A 23,910-nucleotide genomic window follows, 5' to 3' on the forward strand; every position below is an offset into this window, starting at 1 on the left:
AACAAATTTGAAACAGGGAAGATGATATTTCCACAAAGGTGATCAACTACAGGAACAGACAGTCAGCGAGAGGCAAAGTCTCCACCTTGACACACTCCTGGGTTCACACTTCCTGCTGCTCTGGAAGATGCATTATTTTGTCCAGAGTTCCACAGGTAGAGAAGGCTGGGATGAAAACACAGCCCCTGACACACGAAAATCAGATCTGAAGAGATCTGCAGTTCTCTCCAACTTTAATCCTTGGATCTGCAAATGCTCAACCGCATCACTACAGAGCATGGCCCTCTGGAAGAGGACAGGCTGGACCCACCTCTGCCATCAGACAGTTCTTGAAGTCCTGAAAGCAAGGAGCCAAGCAGGGATGGCAAGGCCATTTTTTGATGGGTTTCAAAGTGCCCCACCAGATCATCAGTCTGGGAAGAGAGGCAGGCCAAGGAAGAGGAGGAAACCTTGAAACAAGTCCTACATGTGAGGAGAGAGGACAGTGATGGGATCCTTTGGTCTCCATGGGGTTGCTGGAATAAAAAGCTGAGGAAAACAAAGTCTTGAGTGGCTGTGGGTGGCAGTGGGCTGGCAGCACATCAGGCACCTCACAGTGATCCATAATGGAGCAACCATGGAGGTAGGAGCCTCTGAGACGCTCCTGTAACAGCACCTCCAAAGGATGGGGACTGTCTGGAGACTGGCATGCCAGGGACCAGGCTGGTTGCCAGCATGCTGCCCAGCATTGCCCTCAGATCCTGCCCACAAGGGCAGCATGTAACAGCTTTCCAGCAGCCAGGACAAGTGGCATTTGCTCTGACAGCACACCCCACAGAAGTGCAGCACAATTGCACTTTTTTCTCCAAGAGAGCACAAATGTGCCATGTCCAGACACAGAGAAGGACCCCAAGCCAGAGGGAAACTCAGCACTTTCCAAAGAAACAGCAACGTCTTGGAAGAGTCTCTCAGGGTCACCTAATCCCTGAACCCCCCGGCAGGATCACCTCTACCTGCCCTCCAGGAGCAACAGGGTTGTTGAGTCCTTTCAAACCCTCCAAGCAACAGCAACTCCCCAAGTGACCTTCCAGTGCTTTCCCATGCAGTTAGAACGATCTCCTACTGCCTAACCCGGATCTTTTTCCATTATTTCCTCCCACGACTGTTTGCTCCACGCAAGGAGAACAGAAAAGATGTTTTTACCTACGACTGGGAACACTACCTTTTACACACCCAAGACTCAGGCAGCTCCTCAGGCTCCCATCAACCTTTCTTCCTCACCATGTGTACAATTGGGTCACCTTTTTAGAAGCTCTTTTCTGTGCTCTCCGGTCTGTCTCTACAGAAATGTTGTGCCCTGAACTGGACACTGTGCCTGAGCAGAGGTCCCACCAGTGCTGAGCAGTCAGAGAGGACATCTCCATGAACTTCATGTACAGACCCCATTCACCAGTTCTCCCATCATGTTCTAAACTCTTGTTAAAAGGTCACAGCTTCCAAAACCAGCACCAGCTAAAGCTGCGAACGCCTTCCAATAACCTTGATTACATTATGTTTTTCAAGAGGAATAGCAGAGAAGAAAACTGCGATACAGCTTGTGAGATGCAATGGGTCTCAGCAGGATCTGGGCATCAAGGTGAGACCCGTGAGGAGCAGCCCCTGCCCAGGGCGGTGAGGTGCAGCCCCTTACCCGCTCCATCCTGCAATACCCACACGAGGGCCAAGCTGCCATCAGAGGGGGCTGACGGCTTAGCATCCAAACATGCCAGACACCCTTCTTGAGCTGCCATCAAGGGCAGGACAGCCACAGCTCCGGCAGCTGCCTGGGTGGGTGCCCCTGCACAGCCACTGGGCCAGCACACAAGGACAGAGGTCTTGTCATTACAGAAATGAAGCAGAAAAGGACTTTTCCAGCCCCTCCTTGCCCACTGACTCATCCTCCGGGTAGGTGCCAGGGGATGTATCTCCAAGGGGGGCACTGAGTGTGTCAAGGATATCAGGGCTTCTCCCTCAAGGGCCATGGCAGGCTGAGAAGCGTGCTGGGCTCCTGCTGCCCCAAGAGCAGAGCACAGCGCCAGCCCTGCCTGCCCACTGTCAGTGGTGACATGAGTGCCAGCCCCACACGCCAGCCCGCGGTCCCTGTCACGCCAGTGCAAGCCGTCGCTGCGTGCCACCAAGCCAGTGGCACGGGAGCACTTCCAGGCTGCAGGTGCAGGAGCTGCCGCCACCCTGAGAGGCTGCTGGGGCGGGAGGCAGTGTGGCACCCTGGCTGGTCCAGATGCCATTACAAGCACACTGCTCAGAGCCAAACCCTGGCAGCTGCCTGCTACTGTGGGCAGGGGCTTCCTCCCACTGGTCCTGGGGCAAAGCAGCCAGCTCAGCCTGTCCCTGCTCCAGAGGAACCATTGCAGGGCAGGTAAACAGGTCAGAAAACATCCACTTAATGCTCTAATTTGTCTGTCACCCGAGGGTGACCACAGCAGCAGCCCCAAGCGCCCTGCACCAGCTTCAGCAAGGCAAGGGGGTGGCAGCTGGAGGCTGCCCTGCAGAGGAGGGCACTGCCCTGGGGATGGTGCAAACCCAGAACTAAAGGAGAATGTTTTGTTTTCAACTTCCACGGAAACAGATGGAGAAACTCGATATTCAACTAAAAGGAAAAAAAACGTTGTCAACAGAAAGCTAAAAATAGGTTTAAATTGAATTAAAAAGAGAAAGAGAGAGAACAGAAAGTGAATGAATAAGAAACTAAAACACACCTGTGCCAGGAGTTGCATAAATGAATCAACAATATCAGGATGATCCCTGGGCCCTAAAATATAATAAAGATGTAACTTAAGAGAAAAATCATACAAACAGCAACTCAACATCATATAGTTATGTGATACAGAAAGAATTTACAAGTGAAAACAGGAGTGTAAGGGAGGAGGGGTGTGTGGGGAAGGGGATGGGCAACATGAGCAGCTTGAAGCAAGTTAAAGAAACAAAACATACAAAAAATCATGAAACTTGGAGAACCCAAGAACAGAAAGAAACTGCAAAGGAAAGGGTCTGAAGCCCCAGGGTCTCCAGCTAGCACCTGGGTGCTGCAGAGCCAAGGAGATCTTCATGTCCTTGGGGAGGAAGAGGAGGAGGAGCAGGGGCTAGCTGGGCACCATCTCCACAAGGAGAATTAGAGCTTTTGCACTGTGGGGACTGAGCGGGTGTCTTCAGAGCACCATTTGGTCCTGGAAGATAACTGCAAGTGAACGACAACACCTCAGCAAACGCTTGACAGGCCCAGCTGGGCTCAGGCGTGCACATGCTTGTCACCAGCACCAGCTGCTCAGGAGCCCCTGGCACAGACACCCTCCCTCCCCATTCCCAGATGCTCTCCGAGACCCTGAGTCCAGGACCCTCCTGGAAATCTCTCCAGCATCCTCCTGGGAGAGAGCAGCTCAGTGCCCAGAGATCTCCATGCCAGCACCACTCACCCTACCTTGGCATCTGACTGTGCACAGACGCGTCTTGGCCCCTGTGGGTCAGGCGTCCCCCTCTCTCCTGCCGCCCGTGGGCTCAGCAGAAGGGGCTCGCCCTGCTCGGGGACAGCCGCCCGACGGCGTGGGTGGGAGCACACAGTCCAGGCACACAGCGCGCTGGACGGCCGCTTGCCTGAGCGAAGCTCGCATCCAAGCGTTGGCACAGCTCGGGCTCTGTCCCCTCCCCTTTCCTCCTGCAGACATGCCTGCTGCTGCCCACAGGCATCGTCACCTCCCCGGGGCACCGAGCCAAAAGGGTTTCAGCGTAGACGCATCCACACGCCGCTGGCAGAAGCAGGGACCTGATCTCCGGGTAAGCCCGGCTCACTTGTCACTGACCCCAGTGACACCTCAGCGCAGTGGGATTTGCTTGGACTGTGACATGTGAGGACCCCTGCTTCATCATCATCTCCCCCACTTCTCTAGAAAGCTCTGAGCCTTGTGCTGGGGCATGGCATCATCCTACCTGGCACCCGTCTGTGAGCAAAGGATAAGATCCCTTGGGGACTGTAACGGAGCTGCTGAATAACCAGAGGCAGCAGCTCCAAGGTATGTTTGTCCCCAACGTGGGGCAAGTCACCAAGAGGTTGAGGGGAGCCATGGCAGGGCCTGTCCTAACCCCATTCACTTTTTGTAGTGCGGGCAGCAAGCCAAAGAGGGACCCTGCCCTGTGGGAGGATGCCAGCATCCTCAGCATCACAGCAGTGACTTGGTGGCCAGCAGTGACTCTGAAAAGGTCCTTTCCCATATATTCACACACACATCCTCCTGCTTGTGCGAGGGCTTGATTCCTGGCTTCTATGAGCACCACTGGCCGCGGGAGGAGCCCTGGGATCTCCTAGGGAGCACAGCCTCCCTACCAAGCGGGACTGGAGCTCCAGCTCGACCCTTGCAGCACGCAACGCCCAGCCCTGCTGCAGAAGCAGGGCTGTCACAGCAGTCCAGAGAGTCTCACCCAGGGGTTTCCTGCTTCTGCTGCCCTGCAAGGAAGGTACCCACCTTCCAGGGATTGGGATGAATCCAAGAAACAGAGATGGCCCCATTAGCTTAGCTAGGAGTGAAAACAGCCATTCCTGTAAGACGCCTCCAGACTCCATGCATGCAACAGCCTGACAACAGCCCCAGCACGAAGAAGAGTTAATCCCACGTACCTTGCTGGAAGAGGGTCAGCGTGACTGAGGTAACAAGCAAGAAGAGGGCCTTGATGGGAGGGAAGTGGGCAGGCTCGTGGGCAAAGATGTGAACCAGCTGCAAGAGAGAGAGGAGGACTGAAGCTGCTGCTGACCCTGCGTGCCCCCAGCCTCCCTGGGGAGCAGCAGCCCCAGTACCTGCCGGGTGAGGTCGATGGCAGAGGCCTGGGGGATGGTGCTGTACATCTGCCCCAGCATCTCGCACAGCTGAGGCACCATGGGGGCAAAATCATCCAGGAGGGTCTTCACGGACTTCTCAAAGATGGCACAGACAGACTGTGAGAGAAGGACAGTATGAGCAATGGGCATCAGGAGGCCTCTCCCAGGGGTCCAGGGCTTGGTGGATGGGTCCCAAGGGAGGGAAGAGCTGGTAACAGGGATAGGGACCAGTCAGGCAGAGGGCTCAGACCTGCACTGGTACTGGTGCCCTGCCCTGCAGCACAGCATGGTCCCAGACACTGGGAAACACCCTTCCCACTGCTGCAGAAAGGCTCTCCAAGTGGTTGGTGGGACACTGCACACGGGTATTACTGGACTGAGCGAACTGGAGAAACACCAGATGACACAAGTGCAGACCAGAGTAGAGCTCTCCCCTCAAGGAACACAGGTTTGACAGACCCCATCTCCCATGTCCCTGCTGATGGCAGGGCCTCTGTAACTGGAGAGGAGCAGAGCTGATGAGCGCACAAGACAGACATGGCCGGATGCTGCTGGTGACAGCAAGCAGCGTGGGTCCTGGACAACCCAAAGACACCCCTCCGACAGGGCATCACCCAGTGTCCGTCCTTTGCTGTCCCCAGTTCAGGTCAGCAAGGACAGGCAAAGCTGCAGGCAGTACTCAGGAGGAGCCTGGTTACCTCCACCACCTGGGCATCATTCAGCCACTTGCTGAGGACCTTCTGTATGAGCTGGAAGACTTGCTGCAGAACCACCACCACCTGTAAGGAAGGAGAGGGACTGAAGAGAATTGACCCCAACAGCACCAGGGAGGGGAAATTCAAAACTAAGCATGGCCTGCGCTCAAACCTCCAGTCACCACTGCCTCCTTCCCCTGTGCAGCTACCCCCCTACCTCCTCCCTGCTGAAGCATCCTAGCACAGCTCAACGCTGGCAGGCAGCGCCCGGGCTGTCCTCCAGAGCAGCACCCAGCCAAGAGAGATCTGGCAGAGCCCCTCTGCTCACCTCAGAAGCAGTGGGATGAGCTGAAGGAGTTGTTTCAGCTGGAATGCACCTGCAATACCCTCTTCATGTACACACTGCATTCCCCATTAACCTTAAGCCTTAAGGCACCAGCAGCAAATAGCGAGGCTTTGGCCAGGCTATGGCAAAGAGCACTCTACTCACCGGGTTGGGTCCTTGCTGCACAGGCAGCTTCTTGACCTCGGTGCTTTCGTGGTCATCGTCATGGTGGCTGATGTCCAGGGTGGTGAAGAGGTTGGAGAGCAAGCCCAGAATGTGGATGATAGCCAGCTTGTTGGAGGGATTGGGCTGCCAGGGAAAATAAAGTCAAACCATGACACAGACTGTGCTGCTTAATCACAGTCATGCCTTTGGGATCCTGAGGAACCCAGACTGCAGAGGCAAAGAGCCAGAGAGGGATTCCCTACACTGTGCTCTCTCGAGCCCACATTCAAGAGTGCTGCTTCAACAAAGCAGCCCCAGGGCTACAGCCAACAGAAGCCACGTTTGGATGGAGGTAGCACGAGGGCACTCACCGTTTCGTCAGCCAGCTTTTCCAGCTGCTGGATGTAGGGGGTGATCAGGGAGTGCAGGTTCTTCAGGATCTCTTCCACTTGCAGTGCAGAGAGCAGGAAACCAAGAGCCTGCATCAGCCACATGCACTGGCTCGTCTGGGACAGAGAGGGGACACAACGGGGCACATCACTGCCCAGCCTGCAGCCTTACCACACACATGCTAGCTCAGACAACTGCTGGGGGTCCAGCCAGCAAAGCCAGGACCTGGTGGGCTGCAGCTCCCGAGCCACACTATCTGGGTCACTCTAGGTGCATCTCACTGCAGGGAAGAGGAGCAGCTCCCTACCAGCACGGCAGAACCCAGGGAATGGGTGCTCTGTCACCAGCACACCTGGCCTCTTCCCAGCAATCCACCAAGGAAAGACCAGATCTCCATGCTGGCACCACTCACCCTACCTCAGCACACCATCCTTTGCACAGCCTCTTTCAGACCCCGGGGGTCAAGCATCCCATCCCATCCTGCCGACAGACACAGCCTGGGCTCTGTCCCCACACTTATCTCCCTTCTCTTTCCTCTTGAAGACATGCCTGCTGCCTCAGCATCCTTGGGCTTGGAGGGACTGGGAACTGCAAGAGTTAGGCCTCCCTGGAGGCTTCCCTCTCTATGGGGACATGCCACCCAGTGAGACCCCAGCCCACATGCAGTGGGGAGCCTGGCAGTGCGGTGAGAGGCAGCCACCAGGTACTCCCGGTCCCACACACGATGGCTGCAGCACTGAGCTCTCCTCCAGGGACAGCCCAACTCGCAGTGACACCCCTTGTGTCTTCAGCTGAGTGTGACTAAGGGGTATGGGGGGGAAAGCAGAACCAGTCAGAGGTGTGAGCCAGTCCCTCTTACCTTGTGAATCTGCTTCATCAACACTTCCTGCCAAAGAAGCGAAGGGGATAAAAAAAGAGGAAGGTGAGTGCTGCAGAAAGCTCCTTCCATTCCAGGAGGCAGGACTGACACAGGAGATCAAGACAACCAACACCAATGTGGGCACAGACAAGCGGCATGCACTCTCCACAACCCACCACAGGCAGGGAGCAAAATCCTTGTCCCCTGGTAAGCTCTTCCCCGAGCCAGCCCACTCAGCCACTCAGTGAGGGGAGCCCCTGGCTTGGACAGGCTCTACAGTAGGATGGCTCAAGGAGTCAACCTCAGCCAGAGCTTCCTTACTCCAGTGACAGTGCGTCCTAGGTTCTAAAAGCAGAGTCATGCCTTCCACCAGCCCCTCTGCTCCCATGCACACCCTGGCAGCTCACCCAAGCCCACCCCCTCCTCCTAGTGCCTCGGGACTCTGGACCCCATCTGTCCTAAATCTTGAGAACCAAGACAGAGCACAAGACAAGCTGCCCTGGCTCTACAGGGACCAGCGCAGTCTCCACAAAGAGGCTTGAATGCCAGGATGTCCCCCAAGACGCTCAGCAGCGGTACCAGCTGCCTGGCGGGTGCAGAGCTGGCAGGATGCTGCTGCCAACAAGGCAAACAAAACCCCGGGGAAAGGATAGATGCCCAACTGCAATCCCAGTAGATCTCTTGGCAGTTGTGTCTGCTAGTTCCTGCCATTTCTGCGCTCAGAGCAGAACACAGGGCCTGCCACCTGGGTCTACTGGCCTAGGAACTGGACAGACAACAAGTCCCCCATGCCAAGCAAGATGCCCCGAACTGCTGCTTTGCATCTCCCTGCTCTGATCCTTGCAGAGGAAAGGCTGTGCACAGAGCACATCCCAGGTCCAATTGCATCCAGCTCCTACCTGTGACACAGCAACAATGTTGGCAGCATAGGGTGGCAGGTCGTACTTGCACTCCCGGCAGATCTTCTTCAGGGTAGAGACGCTGGAGATGGATAGCTCAGGATTGCCCAAGGCTTGGAGCACCAGCGGCAGCACATTGTTAATCATGACGGGGTGATCAGCCAGCCACTCTGACAGGGCCCCTGCACATATAAACAGGATCAGACCAAAGGACTGTGCCATGGGCTCTTGCTCCCCATGCCCTGGGATGCTCAGATTCGCTTTTCACCACTGTTATGGCTGAGAAGCAGCAGACTCAGAGGGGCTTCCCCTCCCCAGCCCAGCCTGCACAGGAGCAAAGGCCTCACCGATAGTGAACATGACGGTATCGGCAAGCTGCACATTGCTGATGCTGATCCGGGGAATGAGGCCGATCAGTCCCGGTACCACGTCAGAGTAATTCACGTCGATGGTCTCAGCAATGGACTGGAAGCCATAGAGTAAGGCCTCTGTGTGCTGCCAGGGTAGGAAAGGCACTGTCAGAGCCATGCACCGACTCTCGATGCCTGCTCCAGGCACTAGCTCAGACCCTGACAGTGGCCAAGGTGGCTGGTCCCTGGGCAGTGCTAAGGACAGGGAGGTAGAAGACCTGCTCCTCTCCCCAGCAGACCCCAGACAACCTGCATGTGTGTGGGCAAGGTGACTGTGCTCCTTGCCTCTATCACGTCCTTTTGCTCTCAATGCCCCATGGTGAGGATAGGTCCCTGAGGGGCTGGTAGCCATCAGCCTGGTGCCTGGGTCCCCCCACTCACCTGCCATGTGGATGGCTGCTCCGTGTTGGTCAGGAGACGTCCCAGTTTGTCATAGAGGCTGCTCAGGAGCTCAGCGCCCAGCATCTCGTACACGTACATCAGCGTGTCAGAGATGTCCACCCTGCAGAGAACACAGAGGATTCCAAATGCCGTCCCCATCCCCTGCAGAGCGCTCCACATGCGGTGGACATGTTGCTTCCCCTCCCACTGCCAGGCAGGGCACAGACACTGCCTGCAGAGCCATGCTGCCATAGCCCAATATGGAGTGGTCCCAGGGCTTCCTAGGCTGGGCAACTGGTGCCATGCCAAAAGACCAGCTCGTTTCCATATCACCAGAACAGCCAAAATAGCTCTTGGTGGAAGGAATCTCCTCTCGTGTCCCTCCTTGGGTCTCCCCACAGCACCCAGCTTCCAGGGTGGCAGGATGCAGCCTGCATCCTCACCTGCCTGACAAGCAAACCCAAACCTCCCAGCTGTACCTGTATATCCGAAACTGCTCCTTCTCATCTGAAGACCAGAAGCCATACTCCTCATCGGAGGGAAACTGGGCTTTGTGCAGCAGCACATCCACCAGCTGGAAGTAGACAGGCCTGTAGACCTGCTGGTACACCGCCTGTTTGTCTGGCTCAAAGGAGAGGATGTCATCCTGGTAGCAGGAGGAGGAATACATCAGGTGTTGCAGGAGAAAGAAAATGGAGCTAGCATGCCTGCTGCATAGGGGACTCAGAGACATCTCCCAGGGCTAGTGGGACCTGTTACACCTCGAAGATTGCATTTCCAGCTTCCCAAGGTCCACCTGACATTGAGCCCTTCTGCAGCAGCAGCAGCATCTGGAGGCAAGTTGCCAGAAGCCCCAGCAGCCGGGCAGACCCTCAGGTGTTTGAGCACCATTACAGCAGGATTGAATTGCCCTGCTGTGTCACAGCCTCAGGAGCATGCTCCTGCACACGGGCCTCAAACCCTCCATGAGGCAGGCTGTGATGGGTGCCTGGGGAGCACAGCGCACTCCTGCCTGCTCTCGCACCCTCAGACCCATCCGGAGAAGCAGCAAGAGGAGGTGGGAGCCTCAGCTTGGCCCCATGCAGCAGAGGAACTGCCGGCACGGCGCCGACATCGCCCCCCTCCCTGCCCACACTCAGTCACTCTGCATTACATTGCGGAAGAATAGAGCGGGGGATAAATGGGGGCTAAAAATAGAGCACGACACGGTAAGGCTGTTCTGCTGGCACAGGGAACACTGGCCCTGGGAGAGGGACCCTACACTAGGCAGACACTAGCAGCCCCCAGCCCTCTTTCCTCCTCTGAGACACCATGACCACCAGCCTGGCAGCAGGGTCTAGCCTGTGGTAAGCTGGCACAGGCTCTCCTCCCTGCCTGCAGCCAGTGCAGCCATGCAGCAAGGAGCTAAACAACCAGATCTGCTGCTGAAAAAAAGATAGCATGAAGTTTTAATTAGTTATGTTAACAAGGCCCTTAAAGGCTGGCTCAGACTTCCAAGGAAGATTGGGGATAGAAAAAGCAAGCCACAGGGCCAGTATTTCTAAGGCACACGCCCTGCAGTGGCTGCAAGTGCAAGGTGAGGAGCAGGGGCATCGGAAATCCCTGGGACCAAATGCAGCCAGGCCAGACCCCAGTCCCTGTGCACCAATGCCTCCGGCCCTGCCCGGAGCACAGGATCTGAGCAGGCTGCCCCATGATGGCCACTGACCTGCAGCGTGTACCAGAAGGTGAGTGTCAAGGAGCTGGTGGTTTCGTTGACAGGGTAGTGCCCAGGGATGCCGGTGCAGAACATGATCATGTTGACCAAGGCCAGGAAGCTCTGCCAGTGCTCCACCTGGTCCAGAAGGGCCCTGGGGAGCAGAGAGAATGGTCAGGGTGGCACAGCTGCCCTAAGCCTGGCTCCCCTGCCCTGACACACATCACCGGGTGCCGGACAGGCCCTGGATGAAGCAGCATGTGGAGAACAGTGGGGTGCTTCAAGCTCATTCCTTCCCCTGGGGACCATCCCCAGCACTCACCGGGAATGGTTCTCCCCCAAGGCCACAGCAATGCGGCAGATCCCATGCGACGTCTCCATGTCCCCGCTCTGGACTGCCTGGCGCAGCTGCTCTTGGAGCCCCAGCACAGGGGGGATGAGCTTCAGGAGGGTGTTCACATACCTGCAAGCACAACCTGAATCAATGCCGGGCATTGCTTCACCAGCACAGGCTGCCAGGGCATCCATCCCTCCTGATCTCTCCCAGGGCTCCTGCCCAGCTTTCCCTACTGGAAGGCTGCTTTGTGCAACAGCACACATCCATGAGCCTCTACCACTTATAGGGACTCTTCTCTCAGCTTGTGGCATCAGGACATAGGCTGAAGCCCTGAGTACTCTCACAGTGGAGTCTCTGCAAGTGAAGAGGAGATCCAAGCCAGTGGCCATCAGCTCTGTGCAAATCCCCTGCTGCACCATGGTGTGGGCATCTGCCTTGTCTGCCCAAACCTGCTGGCAGAGCTGCCAGCACCCCCTGACCAGCACTAAATTGTTACTGCCATGACCAGCCCTGAGCGAGCTGTGCCTGTGTGCTGCAGCATCGGCGGGGAGGGGGAGCGGGAGAAGGGCGTTGAGAGCAGACTTGCGAGCTCTTTCCGCCACGATTGCAGCCGGTGCATCTCAGCTCTCCATGGAGGCAGCAGAACGGCCGGTGGAAGCTGTGTGACTCTCCAGCATGGGCACGTTTAGATTGTGCTCTCTGGCCAGGATGAAGCAGGTAGCCACCCTCAGGGACTCTTACCCAAAGAGGATGCTGGCCCCACAGCACATCCCCCTGGCCCCTCACCCTCCCAGGCTGCCACAGCCCTGCGTGGCACAGCTCTCCCACATCACATCACACACATCAGCCTCCCCTCCCCTCTGCGCCGCTGCCTGTAAGTGATGGTAACCAAGGCAACGAGAAGGAGGCAGCCAAGGTGAAACACAGCCCAGGGCCCCCGGAGAGAGGCCATGCCGGAGGCTGATGAGCAGCCTGCTATTTCCCTGCCCACCGAGGCGTGTTATCCAGAGCTGCAGCTATTCCGTGCACTCCCCGCCTGCCCCACTGCACACAGGTGCGGGGTCAAGGATGCTCGGAGTAGGAGGCAGACATGATGCCAGCTCGCCTGTGCCCACCACGGGGAAGAGATGCAAGTGCTGACACCAGGACAGCTGCATATCCACACCAAAGCAGTAGGTCTGCCAAGCACACTGGCAGCTATTCCTATTGCTGATGTAGGAGCAAACAAAGTCATCGGTGTCACCAGCACAGGAAGAGAGCTGCTCTGGTGGTGTAAATCACTCTGAAGCTTCTGATGCCCCATGAGTGATGCTCATGGCAGTGTGGGAGCACAGTGATAATGGAGAATTTGGGAATTCACCAGGTCCTCTCCCATGGAACCGATGGTGCCATCAGGGTCAGCCCAAGGGAGCTGACAAAAAGGCACAGGGGACCTTCCCCTGCTCCAGTGTACAGCACAGCCATCCTTCCTCCACAGCACTGGGCTCACATTACCTTAAAGATGTTCTCATGACTTTAGTAGTTTATAACAAGGATCCTCCTTCTGCTGGTTCCCTTGAAACACTCAGAGTGCAGATGCCTAGACCTGAGCTGGTTCCTTGGAGCCCCTGCACAGCCAACAGAGAGAACCACCTGGATTTGCTTCCATGCTGCAACTCATCTCATGTTAGTGAAGACTTCTAGAAAAGGTTGGGTGAAGCACGTCCTGAACACCACCTTGCTCTGCTCACTGCCTATGCAGACATAAGGGTCCACAGCGAGGAGGGAGACTCCTACTCTAAGTGAGTTGCTTTACCTAGTCACCCAAGAGCCATGGCCAAGCCAGCTGGAGCTGGGCTCCTCTTCTCCACGGCCAGGAGCAGGAGGCCACCCCACCTACTCAATGCTGCTTCCCAGCCCCGAGTGACCAGCTGGCACCGTGGCCCTGACGAGGCACAGAGCTTGCCCCAGGAGGCAGCCACCGTGCCTGCCGGCCCTGCTCCAGCCACCGTTTCCCACCCCCGGCACCCCAGCACTGGGCAGGAGCGGACAAACCCAGCCCAGCCCAGGCGAGCCTCTGGCTGCCCAGCTGAGCAGCCTGTCTCCAGCAGCCAATAACTGGCAATGCCTGTGAAAGAGCACATGAATGTGGCAGCCATATGGTGATGGTTCCCTGTGTAACTCCCTCCAGCAATTTGTATTAGCCTTCCTGTGCAAGATTTGCTATCGTGGTATTTAGCAGCTGAGCAAATTTTTCTTCTGTGAGTTTATCCAGTCCCTTCTCAAAGCCCAGTGAACTGCAGCATCCACAGCTCCCTCCACAGGGCCAGCACTGGCTCTGCTCTTCCCACAACCCTTCCTAAACCACACCATGGTGCAGGGGACAACTGCAGAGGGGAGATACAGGCAGCTCATATAGGATAAGTTCATCCTTCCTAATCTGAAATCTGAGCCATGTCCTGATGAAAAAAACCCACCATATTAAAAACCTGTTTCTAATGAAGCTCTTGCAAAATTCTTCTAATGCAATTCCTCTTCAGGGATTCAGCACCAAGTGCCAGGAAAGGATGGGCTGGACACCAAGCAATCCCACCCAGACCTGCGATCCTGCCAGCTTCACCACTGCAGCAACATCCTGCTGCTTTCAGAGAGGCAGCTCAGTGTCCGGCACCCATGCTCTGTAACTACCACCATGGGCACACACCATGTGGAGGTCCCTCTCCCCTCTGACACTACCCACCAGGCTGCAGGAGCATGGCCAAGCGCTGGATGCCAGCTCTCCCCCTGCAGCACGTGCCGCCAAGCTCTCTGACCTGCTTAGCTGGGGGATAATCCTCAAATGAGACAGAAAATCCAGCCCAAGTCTCCTCTGCAAATGAGATGCAACAATATCTCCATTCCTGCTCTCCTGCAACTCAAGGAGCTTCCCACTGACTCCGAGAGCAGAAGTGCACACAGAGGTGCTCCAGTTGCAAGTTCCTGGACAAGCCTCCAAGGTTTCTTAGGAATGCTGTATCCTAACAGAGGAGTGGTGTCCAGACTCCAGCAGTGCCTGAGACACCCCTTCCCCTCTGGGTGCAGAGGGCTCCCACCCACCTGGCAGCTAAGGAGATCAAACACTTCGCACCTACAGATCTCTGCTGCATCATCTCTAGTAACACCTCGAAGGCAGGAAAGCCACCCGCTGCTGCTCTCCGGCAGAGAAATAGAAGCCACCGGCACAAGCAACTTACCCAAGAGTGAGGCAGTGCATGGCCCATTGATCCTTGCCCACGAGGTCCCACCTGCCCTTCTCCACCTGGACAAGATTGGCAGCCAGCTGCTCCCAGGTTGAGGAGTTGCAGTGTGAGGGATGCCTTGCAAGGTGGTGCTCCCACAAGAAGATGGCCCCCAGGCTACCTAACCCACGGTGGCAGAAGCCAAGCTCATGAGTCACTGAGCCTTCTGTTGACAGTAGAAGCACACCTGCACGATCACCTCCACACCAATGTCAATGAAGTCAGCTGGGAAAGACACGGGGTCCAGGTCCCCAGGGGAACCCATGGGAAAGTGGGGAGCCCCGAGACCAACCCTCTCACAAAGCGATGCCTACAAAGTTCTGGAGAGGACCGTGTCAGCAGCACCAAGGATGCTCTGAGCCTGTGGCCAAGGGCAGTGGGGAGCCAGGCCCCTGAGGAAACAAAGGCGAGAGATAGGAGGCAGAGAGCTGCTGAAAAGCAGCAAGGTTCTCCCACATTGGCGAGATAAGACAGAAAGGTCAGAAGACTCCCTGGGGGCTCGGGGAAGAGCTGGATCTGCTGTGGCTGAGCAACAAAGCCTGAGGGGCGGGACAGCTGGCACCAGGGGAAGCAGGAGGAGGGACACGGGATGGAGGACACAAGGAACAAAGGGGAAGAGAGAGCCCACTGGGGCTGGGAAGCTGTGGTTGTATGAGCTACCCCACTCCTGAAGCCATCCCAGATCTCAGCACCAAGCACAGTCCTGCTCCTCCCTGGAGCAGCCGACACCACACACCGCCTGGCAGGCCGACCCTGTGACAATGCCACCGCTGTCCCCGTGCCCACACACTGGGCAGTCTTTCAGTCCAGCTGCCCACCCCATCCTGACCACTGCCCCCATGCCTACAGACAGGAGGGTGCTCTGCTGTGGCCAATGATGCCTCCAGGGAGAGGGATGGAGAGCAAGTACCAGTGATGCTGTAAGGGAGCAAGCAGTGTGGCAGCACTGAATGGGGCCAGGAACTGCACGGCAGGGTCAGCACAGGAGCAGTGAGGAAACTCCACTGTCAGCCACACTTCTCTCCAAAATTCACTTTGAAAGCTCAGCCAAAAGCTCAGGCTTTTAATGCACTGAAGAATAGCGTTGCAGGGCCAGGCTACTGCACACAGGTGTAGAATCACAGCCAAGGGACCTCTGAGATTCAAGAGAAATGGAAAGAAGGAAGACAGAGTTCAACATTTCAGAAATGCATGTCACCTCCTCTCACCTTCTAATTTTCTGCACTAATCCCACTACAAGGGTTTGGGCTGGCCCACAGTCTTTGCCAGGTACAAGGAATCTTGTGAATGCTAGCAATGTTCTCCCCACACCTGGCAATGCATCAAAATCCTAATGTGTCCCTTTGCACACTGGGACTTGCAGTCTCCAGATGCAACCCCCCTTGTCATCGAAAAATACAGCCCCTGGTTGCCCTCGAGCCGGGGACTGCGCCGGCTGCCCCTGCCTGGAGCCAAGGAGAGGACCAGGGCTCACAACCGCAGCAGCATCCGCACCGCTGCAGAGGGCTGGAGCCTGCGCGATGTGCAGCGATGCGCAGGGACAAACAGCAGCAGCAGCTCAGCTCAGCCTTCAAGGAAACCCTCCTCTTTGGGGGAAGGTTGCTAAGCAGCCAGGAGGGGATGTGGCCACACGAACCGGAGGAGATGTACTTTCCCTTCTGCAGGCACCGGTTCAGAGAGCTGACAGCAGCTCAGACAACGCGGCCAAGCAGACGAGCTCAGAGACCCACAGTGCGGCCCTGGCAGGACCTGCCCCAGCCCCAGCTCCCAGCTCAGCTGCTCCAGGGGCAGCCACGGCCACAAAGGACGAGTCCTCTGTTGGCACAAGCTGTTGGAGCCAGGAAGTGAGAGAAGACCGACAGGTCTGGTTTTATTATCTCCGCATCAAACCAGCTTCTTGGCTGGACCAGCAGCACGAGGCAGAGGAGGGTCTCTGAACTGCCACTGGCAGGAGACAGGCAGCTGCTCCCTGGCTGGGCGCTGCAGGATCCAACACAAGGAGCCAGAAGGGAGCATCCTCCTCTGCTTGAGAGCAGGGGGTTGGAGATGGGCTGCTACATGGTCCCCACAAATAAACCATAGTGCAAAGTGTTCTAGGACCAACCGTGTGAAGCCAGTAGCCTCCAGCTGCTTTTAATATCTCCCACTCCCAAACTCTGTCATCGTGACCTCCAGGGCTGACAGTAGCTAGAAAAAAGCCTGAGGTTGCTCCTCCCTACCCCATTCCCCTGCCAATGCCCAGGAGCACCAGCCCGCAGCACATGGGAGAGGCTGCCCTTACCTCTGGGCATCGGGCTGGGAAATAGCATTGACAACAGCCTCCACCGCCGTGTCGAAGAGCTCCGGGTCCTGCAGAGAGGTGAAAGCTGCCTGGATCAGGTTCTCGCAGTCCATCAGCGGGATCTCCAGCTGCACCCAGCTGGAGAAGCACTTCAACACCTTCTGCTTGATGAAACCCGGGGAGTCCTGCTGCTGCAGCAGCTGCTCCAGCAAAGGGAAGACAGAGCCGCACTCCTGTGCCAGGACGCTGCGTACCTGGCCCTTGCGGTACTGTGGCAGGCGGCTGGTCTGAAACTCCTCGGGCAGCACCGTCAGCAGCTCCAGCAGTGCTAGGCACCGCGCTCGCCCGTCCACGTTGGAGTCCTCCGCCTGGAACATGCGCACCATGTCTGCCACGGCACAGGGCCAGGCCTCTGGCATCATGCTGAGCGCCAGGGAGGCCAGCGCCACGCACAGCCGGGTCAGCACAATCTTGGAGCCACTGGCGAAGCGGGTGATGTGGGTGAAGAGCTGCGACTTGAGGCTCTCGTACTGGTCAGCTGGGATGTCATTCCAGTAACGGGAGATTTTAATGTGTAGAGCACTGGCACCAAAGTACTGGATCTCAGGCACTTTGTCCATGTGGAGAAGCAGCCAGCTGAAGTGCCACGCCTGGGGGGACACCTGCGCCTGCATCAGCCATTTCTGAGCCAAGTTCTTATTCTCGATGTTTGGGTCATAATACAGCTGATGGAGAGCCTGGAAGAGAGAGGGAAGCATCCTAGAGCAGCCGAGGAGCACCACCGTGGCCAGTCCTGCCAGGAGAAGGCTCAGCAGGACAGAGCCCAGCGCCCGGGCTGCCCGCCAGCCACTGCCCTGCAAAGCCAGCCCTGCTCCCCATGTTGCCCTGCATTAGCTGGCCTCCCTCCTTAGACTCTCAGTAAAGTGAGAGCGATCTGGCAGTGGGCAAGGACCTGCAAAGCATTCTTCCCCTCCTCCTCTCATGCTGCAGTCTGGAAATTTCTTTTCCTTAGTCATCTCCCATCCTCGCCTTCACCCATGCAGAACCCACCTGCTTTCCTGCTGATGCGCCATCACTGGGGTGGGCACAGGACCCCTCTGGCACATGAGGGCTGTGAGGGACACCAGCACTCCCGCCTTCCACCCCACCTGCTCTCAGAAAGGCGCTATGGGTGCACCGGCTCTCATAAAGCACGTGCAGCTCAAAGCTTGCATCTGGGAGCCCAAGGAACACAAGACCTGCTGCAGATATCTTCATCTGTCAGATTGTGCAGAGCCCTGGAAACCCACAGTCACTAAACTTGGGAATTAATCCCTCTACAGAGTCCCTCTGAAGTATTCCCAAACCTGCGCAGTTATAGCTGAGGCAGGAGTGCTGGCATCTAACCCTGCCTCTGCCACCACCTCCCACAACAGTCTGAGGCTGCTCACTCCATGTCTCTGTATGGAGAAGGTGAACATCACTTACCTGCTCTGATGGCTTTGGGAATCTAGTTACTGCTTTGCAGAGCTCAGATCCACATAAACAGCCTCACACAGGCTGTAAGGCTTTATTTGCAGAGGAATATTATATAGATCTTAAGGCCAACATTGATTAGTTACTTATCCTGAGTGGGTGCAACTGGTAATCAGTGATGCCCTCACACACAGAGGGGGAGAGTAACTACCCCTTGCCTGAATCCATCTTCCAGCAGCGAGGTTTTCTGCCTGGCACAGCATGTTTCGTTTCAAATTGCTGACTGCACACGCCAGGAGCAAGGAAAAGCAATGGCATTTGTCAGGCTATCAGGCACCCGTCACACCCCACCAGCAAATAGGAGGATGATTCCAGCAGGTGCAGAGGATTTTTTGTGTCCCCAACCTGGCTCCAGATCTCAGATATCCCTCTCCTCCCCCCTAAAGAGCTCTATGAAATTCTTGTGTGGTTCTTGTACCCAGGAGAGGATTTAAACCCTATTTTTAAGCATGCAGAGCCGGCAGCTTGGGGCACAGGAACAAGCTTCCCAAGCAAGTGCTTGTGTCTCCCACTGCTTCCCAGCACAAGACCAAAGAGCAGGATGAAATGGAAGGAACCTTAGAGAGATGGCATTGTCCGAGCCATCATTTGAAACACCTCTGTTCAAGACTTTGTGGCAGAGGAAAATGAGGATAACTTCTTTGTAAGAAAGAAAGAGGTTATGGAGTACGTCGTAGGAGACTGAGCCAGCCAACATGGTCTGCAGAGGGACAGGCATCTGTCCCACTAAAAGATGTATCCTGACACAGAAAAGGTTAACCTAGATAAGCAGGACACAGGGAGAAAGAAATCGGTCCCAACAGAGTGGCCAAGGGAGCCCATGAGTTATCAGCAGCTAGCCAAAACCTTGCTCTGTTCTCAGCTATCTCTGACTTTTGCCCAAAGCATCACTCAGCTGCTGGGGCACAAGTAAGCACTGTCATCCCCTCCCATCAAAGCAACACTCCACTACTGAGCAGTAGCTGCAGATGTTCTAAAAGCTCAATCACTCCTGGTGGTAAAAACCTGGCTCCTACCCCTGCTCTTTCGCTAAGGACTGAGTCATCCTGCAGCAGGGCTTGAGCTGGAGCTCCCAACTATCTCCTCCATTACCACCTCGGTCTCTTACTTGCTCTTGTCAGAGCTTGCTGCTTATTTTCTTCCCAAAAGAAATCTCACTTGAGATTCTCAGAGTCAGTGATGGCCCACTCACTCTTTCCCTTCCCCACTCACTGGACACCCCAATAAGGTGCAAAGGCTGGTAACAGTCCCCTCTGCCTGCTCCCTAGCCCAGGACCCTCCCCACCTCCTCCCGGTCTCTCTGTTTACACCCCCACACATTCTCTAATTAATTGATTTCTTCTATTTTGAATAGTCTTCCTGCTAACACTTAGAAAAATGTGGGGGCAAAAATATCCCTATTCATCATATATTATGAGGCACAACCTGTACACACAGCCCAGGAGCCCTAACCTCTAATCCAGTATGAGGTTTGCGAAGTACGCACCACACCACATGTGGAGCCCAGACCTGGATTCCAGTGCTGGGCTCCCAACACACCAGGTCCCCAGCCACTCACCTCTGCTGGCTGCAGGGCTGCTGCTTCATGGTCTCACGGTCACTGGGCAGGCAAAGCGTGGCACAACACACACTCTGGGCACACCGAAGTGAGCCCCGGAGCGGCAGGCGTGTGGGGTGTGCCTTACACCGCACTGCTGGTGACGGGGAACGTGGCAGGACAGCAGAGCGGAGGCTGCCGTACAGCCTGCCCGCTGGGAAGCGGCTGCGGGCTCATCCTCCACCTGCCTGGGGCTGCAGTGCTGCTGGCTAAGGCCTGATCCTGCCAAAGCCTCCAAGCAAGCAGACCCTGGTGCTTTCATGGGATCACCCAACTGGAGGGAGAGGAGCGAGCAATCAGGCAGAGCCCAGTGTGAAGCTGAGGTGCAAATATCCTGCACGCAGCCCCCGCAGCAAAGACTCCAGCACCGTCAATGCCAAAAAAACAGCTGCTGCATTGAAACAATGGCAAAGAGGGAGAGCTATTGTAGATGTCCCCCTCAACGTTCATGCTGAGGAGACGTCACTACCACTGCATTAGAGGAACAGTGAGCCATTGGGTCACAACACACGTCCCTGGGCAGGACCAGCTTTCCAGCCACGTGGATGGCTTTCCTACCACCACCCCAACACCTCCCCTGCACCCCTCATGCTCTGCCCTGCACAGAGCACCTGCTGTCACTAGTGAACTCTCCAGAGAGGCATCCATCACCCAGCAACACCACCCCAGAGCCCAGCTCCTCCCTCACAGAACCTCTGGGGAGGTTTCCTGTGGAGGCCCCCAGGGAATGCTGGAGCCTCCACTGCTCAGCACCTCAAGGAAACAGCGCAAGTGGTGAGATGACACAGTCTATCAGCTACGTTAAATTATTCATAGGATGGAAACAAATCTGATGCTGAAGAGTCACACAAGCTGTTGGAAGTCAGAAGAATATTCTGGAACAACACGACTGCTGGTTTTCTCACCCGCTTCCCCAAGCACCCTGTCCAGGATGGGACCGGCTGTGGTGGCTCCTGGCCAGAGCATGGCTGTTCCTACTTGCGTGCAGGATGCCAGGTAGAGAGGCAAGGCAGCACACGTGCCAGGGCTACTGACATCATGCCCCATCTGGTGCTCTACATGACAGTGGAGAGCTTTTCAGAGGACCTTCAAGGATGGGCATCAATACTGGGACCATCCTAGCCCAGCTCAAAGCAGCAGATGAAACCCGTGGGAGAAGACTAGGGGGTCTCTCCCTAGCTTACCATGCACATCATCTGAGCACCATTCTCTGCTGAGAGCTTGGGACAGAAGGCTGCAAGGCACCATGCTCTGCCCAAGGGCACCTGAACACACAGCACACTCCTCCCCAGGCACGAAAGGCACCATCCTCATCCCACAGGCAGGCACCAGCACCGGCTGCTGTTGGACTTTGACATCACTGCACTGGCCAGCACTCTCAGGCCCATCAGGAAGAGCTGGACATGATGAGAGGAACTCATTAGTGCCAGGAGGGAGAAGCAGAAGGCATGAAATCGGGCAGTGACATCTAACAGGGAGGCTTTGTGAACTCTGATTTGAATGGGTGGCTGACACCAGACCTGCCTCCTCCACAATTAGACGTGTAACGTGAGATCTGGTAAACAGCCCAGCTGTCAGCTATGCCCTTTGGCCAGGGAAGGAGCTTTCTCCAACATCAGCTCTGCTTGTTGCAAATAATTCAAGCTTGTTATGATGGTTCTTCCCTGCTCTAAAAAGCTGTGGCCAAAGCCTCAGTGAAGCTCTAGTCACTGGAGCGGCATCAGCCCATCAAGAGAGCCAAGTAAGCTTACCCTCAAGCAAACTGCCTTGGGGCAGGGCAGCTTGCCCAAAAGGCACGGGTCAGAAGCACGGGCTGGTCACTTTGGGAGGTGAAGAGGAACCAGTCCAAGCAGAGTTACTGCCAAGCAAAGGCACCTGATCTTAGGTTGCACTCCAGTATCGGGAGGGAAAAGGAGCTGCTATGAGCCCAGAATCTCCCAGCCCTCACTCCTTGGAGCTTGTGCAGGGAGCCCACAGCCAGCAGGCTGTCTCCCTGACTGCACCAGATAAATACATTAAGATAGGGTCCCCAGCATAGAGGTGTAGTGTCCATGCCGTTTGTGGGGACAAGAGGAGCCCCAGAGGTGTGACTTCAGCCCCACAGAGCCGAGTATGATGCCTGCTGTTCCTGGGGGGCTCCACGGGGACACAGGTCCCCTCCAGGGGTGCAAATGGAGGTGACATCAGGTACAGCCCTGAGGTCTGCAACCCAGCAGGGGAAACAGCAAGTTGCAAAACACAGTCCTGTTCTGCTCTTTGCTCTGTGCCTGCAGCCACGGCCCCTCAGCAGCCACCAGCCTTCTTCCAGCGGGAGCCCCAGGATGCCTCCTGCTGCAGCCTCTCGTTGTCCTTTCTAGCTGAACGCACTCGCACCGCCAGCACTCCAGGCCTGTGACAGCACAGCCATTACCACGGCTCTGCCGAGCGAAGGGAATGTCATCCCTGCCTCCCCCCTGCCTGCAGCAGCCATCCTCCCCCTGCCACTGCGGGGCAGGCTGAGCAGCCAACAGCCCCGGGAAGGCAGCAGCCTGCCGAACCGTCAAGGATAGCAAATGGATGGAAAATAAAGCCGTGCGTGCACTGCCAGGCATGCTGCTCCTGCTCAGGGGACCCACACTTTGCCAGCAGGCCCAAAGAAAAGGGATTTTTTGGCCCCTCTCCTAATAAGAGGTGCTGCTTCTTCGCAGCCCCTCTTTGAGCCCAGCTTGCCCACGCCGACTCCTTGGCTGTCTGGAAGGGGCTGCAGCCCAGACGCAGCTTGGCAGCCTCAGCATCCCTCCTGCTACTTCACTTCCAGCAGCCCTTTGCAGGGAACGGCACGGTCCCCAGCAGGGATGGGGGCTGCAGGAGATAAATGCATCCTCAGGCCAGGAGCCACCACTGTTGTGGTGAGCAAGGAGGAGTAAGCAGGACCAGAGAGGAACCCTGGGAGCACAGAGCCCAGGGCGATTTGCAAGGGTGACCCAAACACCCCTGCCCACCATCTTGTGTGGCATCATTTCAGTAAACGAGCTCACAAATGTTGTGAGAGAGGAATCCCCTCTGGCACCCAGGTACCAATCCCACCCATTACCACTCTGTAAAACTTTGGAGCTAAGATGAGGCTCTAGTGATGGCCCTTGCAGGGCACAGCCAAACCCCAGCAAACAGAAGGTGCTGCCCTCTCATCTCATCACCACCACGCCACACAAAGGAGCAAAGTGTCCAGCCAAGGTTGGGTCTGGGTGGAACCTGCTTCTGCAGTGAAGATCTGCTTAAACACTAAACGAGGTGACTCCTCACTTCCCTCAATTTTGCAAGAATCTCCCCTCCTGAGGCCCCTGACTTACCAACCCCAGCACGGCAGCCACATCTCACATACGTGGGCTGCCTCTAAGGAAGAAGAGGCCAAGCTGCTGCCAGTGATGCACCAGACAGGGGATGCCATTCCCCAACCCTGATGTAATCATAATTGTCTTGATCAGGTTTCTGAAGACAGGCAATAACCTTTTTCTCAAGAAAGCAGACGCATTTGTGTTTCTCCTCCCCATCCTCCTGGGTGGAAGGCAGCCCAGCAGCTGCCACATCCCTGAGGCTCAGCATCTCCGAGGAGCAGTGATCAAAGCCACCCCTCTCCCATCACGGTAGGCTCCGGATGTCAGCTCCATGACACCCCGCCTACCCATCCTGCCAGAGAGACTCTGTGCATTCATCAGGCATCTCCAGAGAGGCACACGGCAATCTGGAAGGCCCAGAGATGCCAGACCGCTAATGTGCTTGGGAAAAGACGTCAGTGAATATTACAAACACCCCAGAGGATGAGATGCAGGCCAAGGGAGAAAAGACCTGGAAGGAATCAGACAAAAAAAAAGAGGGCAAGAGCAGGCACTTGGGAAATTCATGGAGGAATGGCACCGCCTTCTTTCTTATTTCAAAAAGGCGGATACTGCTGGGGCAGACTCAACTGCACTGAGAACAGGTAAAGAGGGTCTTGCATTGCTCTTCTGTCCAACAGCACAGTGTTAGGTGCTGCCGCCCCTAACCTGGGGGAGACCAAAAATGCAAGGCACAAGTCCTGCTTGTGCACTGCTCCTTCACAATGGACACAGCCAGCAGGGACTGAATGTCTGCAATACATCTTCACCAGAGCAGGGTTCATCCAGCAGCAGGAGCATCACCTCCCCAGGGCAGCGTCACCCCACCATCAGGCTGTCAGTCATGCCAGGTACAGCTCATGGGCACACAAAAACGCATGCAGGTCACAAACCAGACTGCACCGTT

The 23,910-nt window shown here is 56.2% G+C and overlaps 1 protein-coding gene across 2 annotated transcripts in view; it reads right to left on the reverse strand.

Annotated features, from left to right (window-relative positions):
* The window catches only part of IPO13 (importin 13), a 31,680-nt gene that overhangs the window by 4,616 nt on the left and 3,154 nt on the right, over positions 1–23,910 (reverse strand). For both annotated transcript variants that reach the window (XM_074906351.1, XM_074906350.1), the window contains exons 2-15: positions 16,539–17,275; positions 10,986–11,126; positions 10,676–10,817; positions 9,447–9,613; positions 8,968–9,088; positions 8,524–8,671; positions 8,177–8,358; positions 7,278–7,304; positions 6,400–6,534; positions 6,029–6,172; positions 5,542–5,622; positions 4,823–4,960; positions 4,646–4,742; positions 2,736–2,788 (exon numbers count right to left, since the gene is read on the reverse strand). In XM_074906351.1, the coding sequence (XP_074762452.1) occupies positions 2,736–2,788; positions 4,646–4,742; positions 4,823–4,960; positions 5,542–5,622; positions 6,029–6,172; positions 6,400–6,534; positions 7,278–7,304; positions 8,177–8,358; positions 8,524–8,671; positions 8,968–9,088; positions 9,447–9,613; positions 10,676–10,817; positions 10,986–11,126; positions 16,539–17,275 (2,313 nt within the window). The remainder of the gene's footprint in view (positions 1–2,735; positions 2,789–4,645; positions 4,743–4,822; positions 4,961–5,541; positions 5,623–6,028; positions 6,173–6,399; positions 6,535–7,277; positions 7,305–8,176; positions 8,359–8,523; positions 8,672–8,967; positions 9,089–9,446; positions 9,614–10,675; positions 10,818–10,985; positions 11,127–16,538; positions 17,276–23,910) is intronic.

This window comes from Athene noctua, chromosome 5 (assembly GCF_965140245.1).
Source record: "Athene noctua chromosome 5, bAthNoc1.hap1.1, whole genome shotgun sequence".
Lineage (NCBI taxonomy): Eukaryota > Metazoa > Chordata > Aves > Strigiformes > Strigidae > Athene > Athene noctua.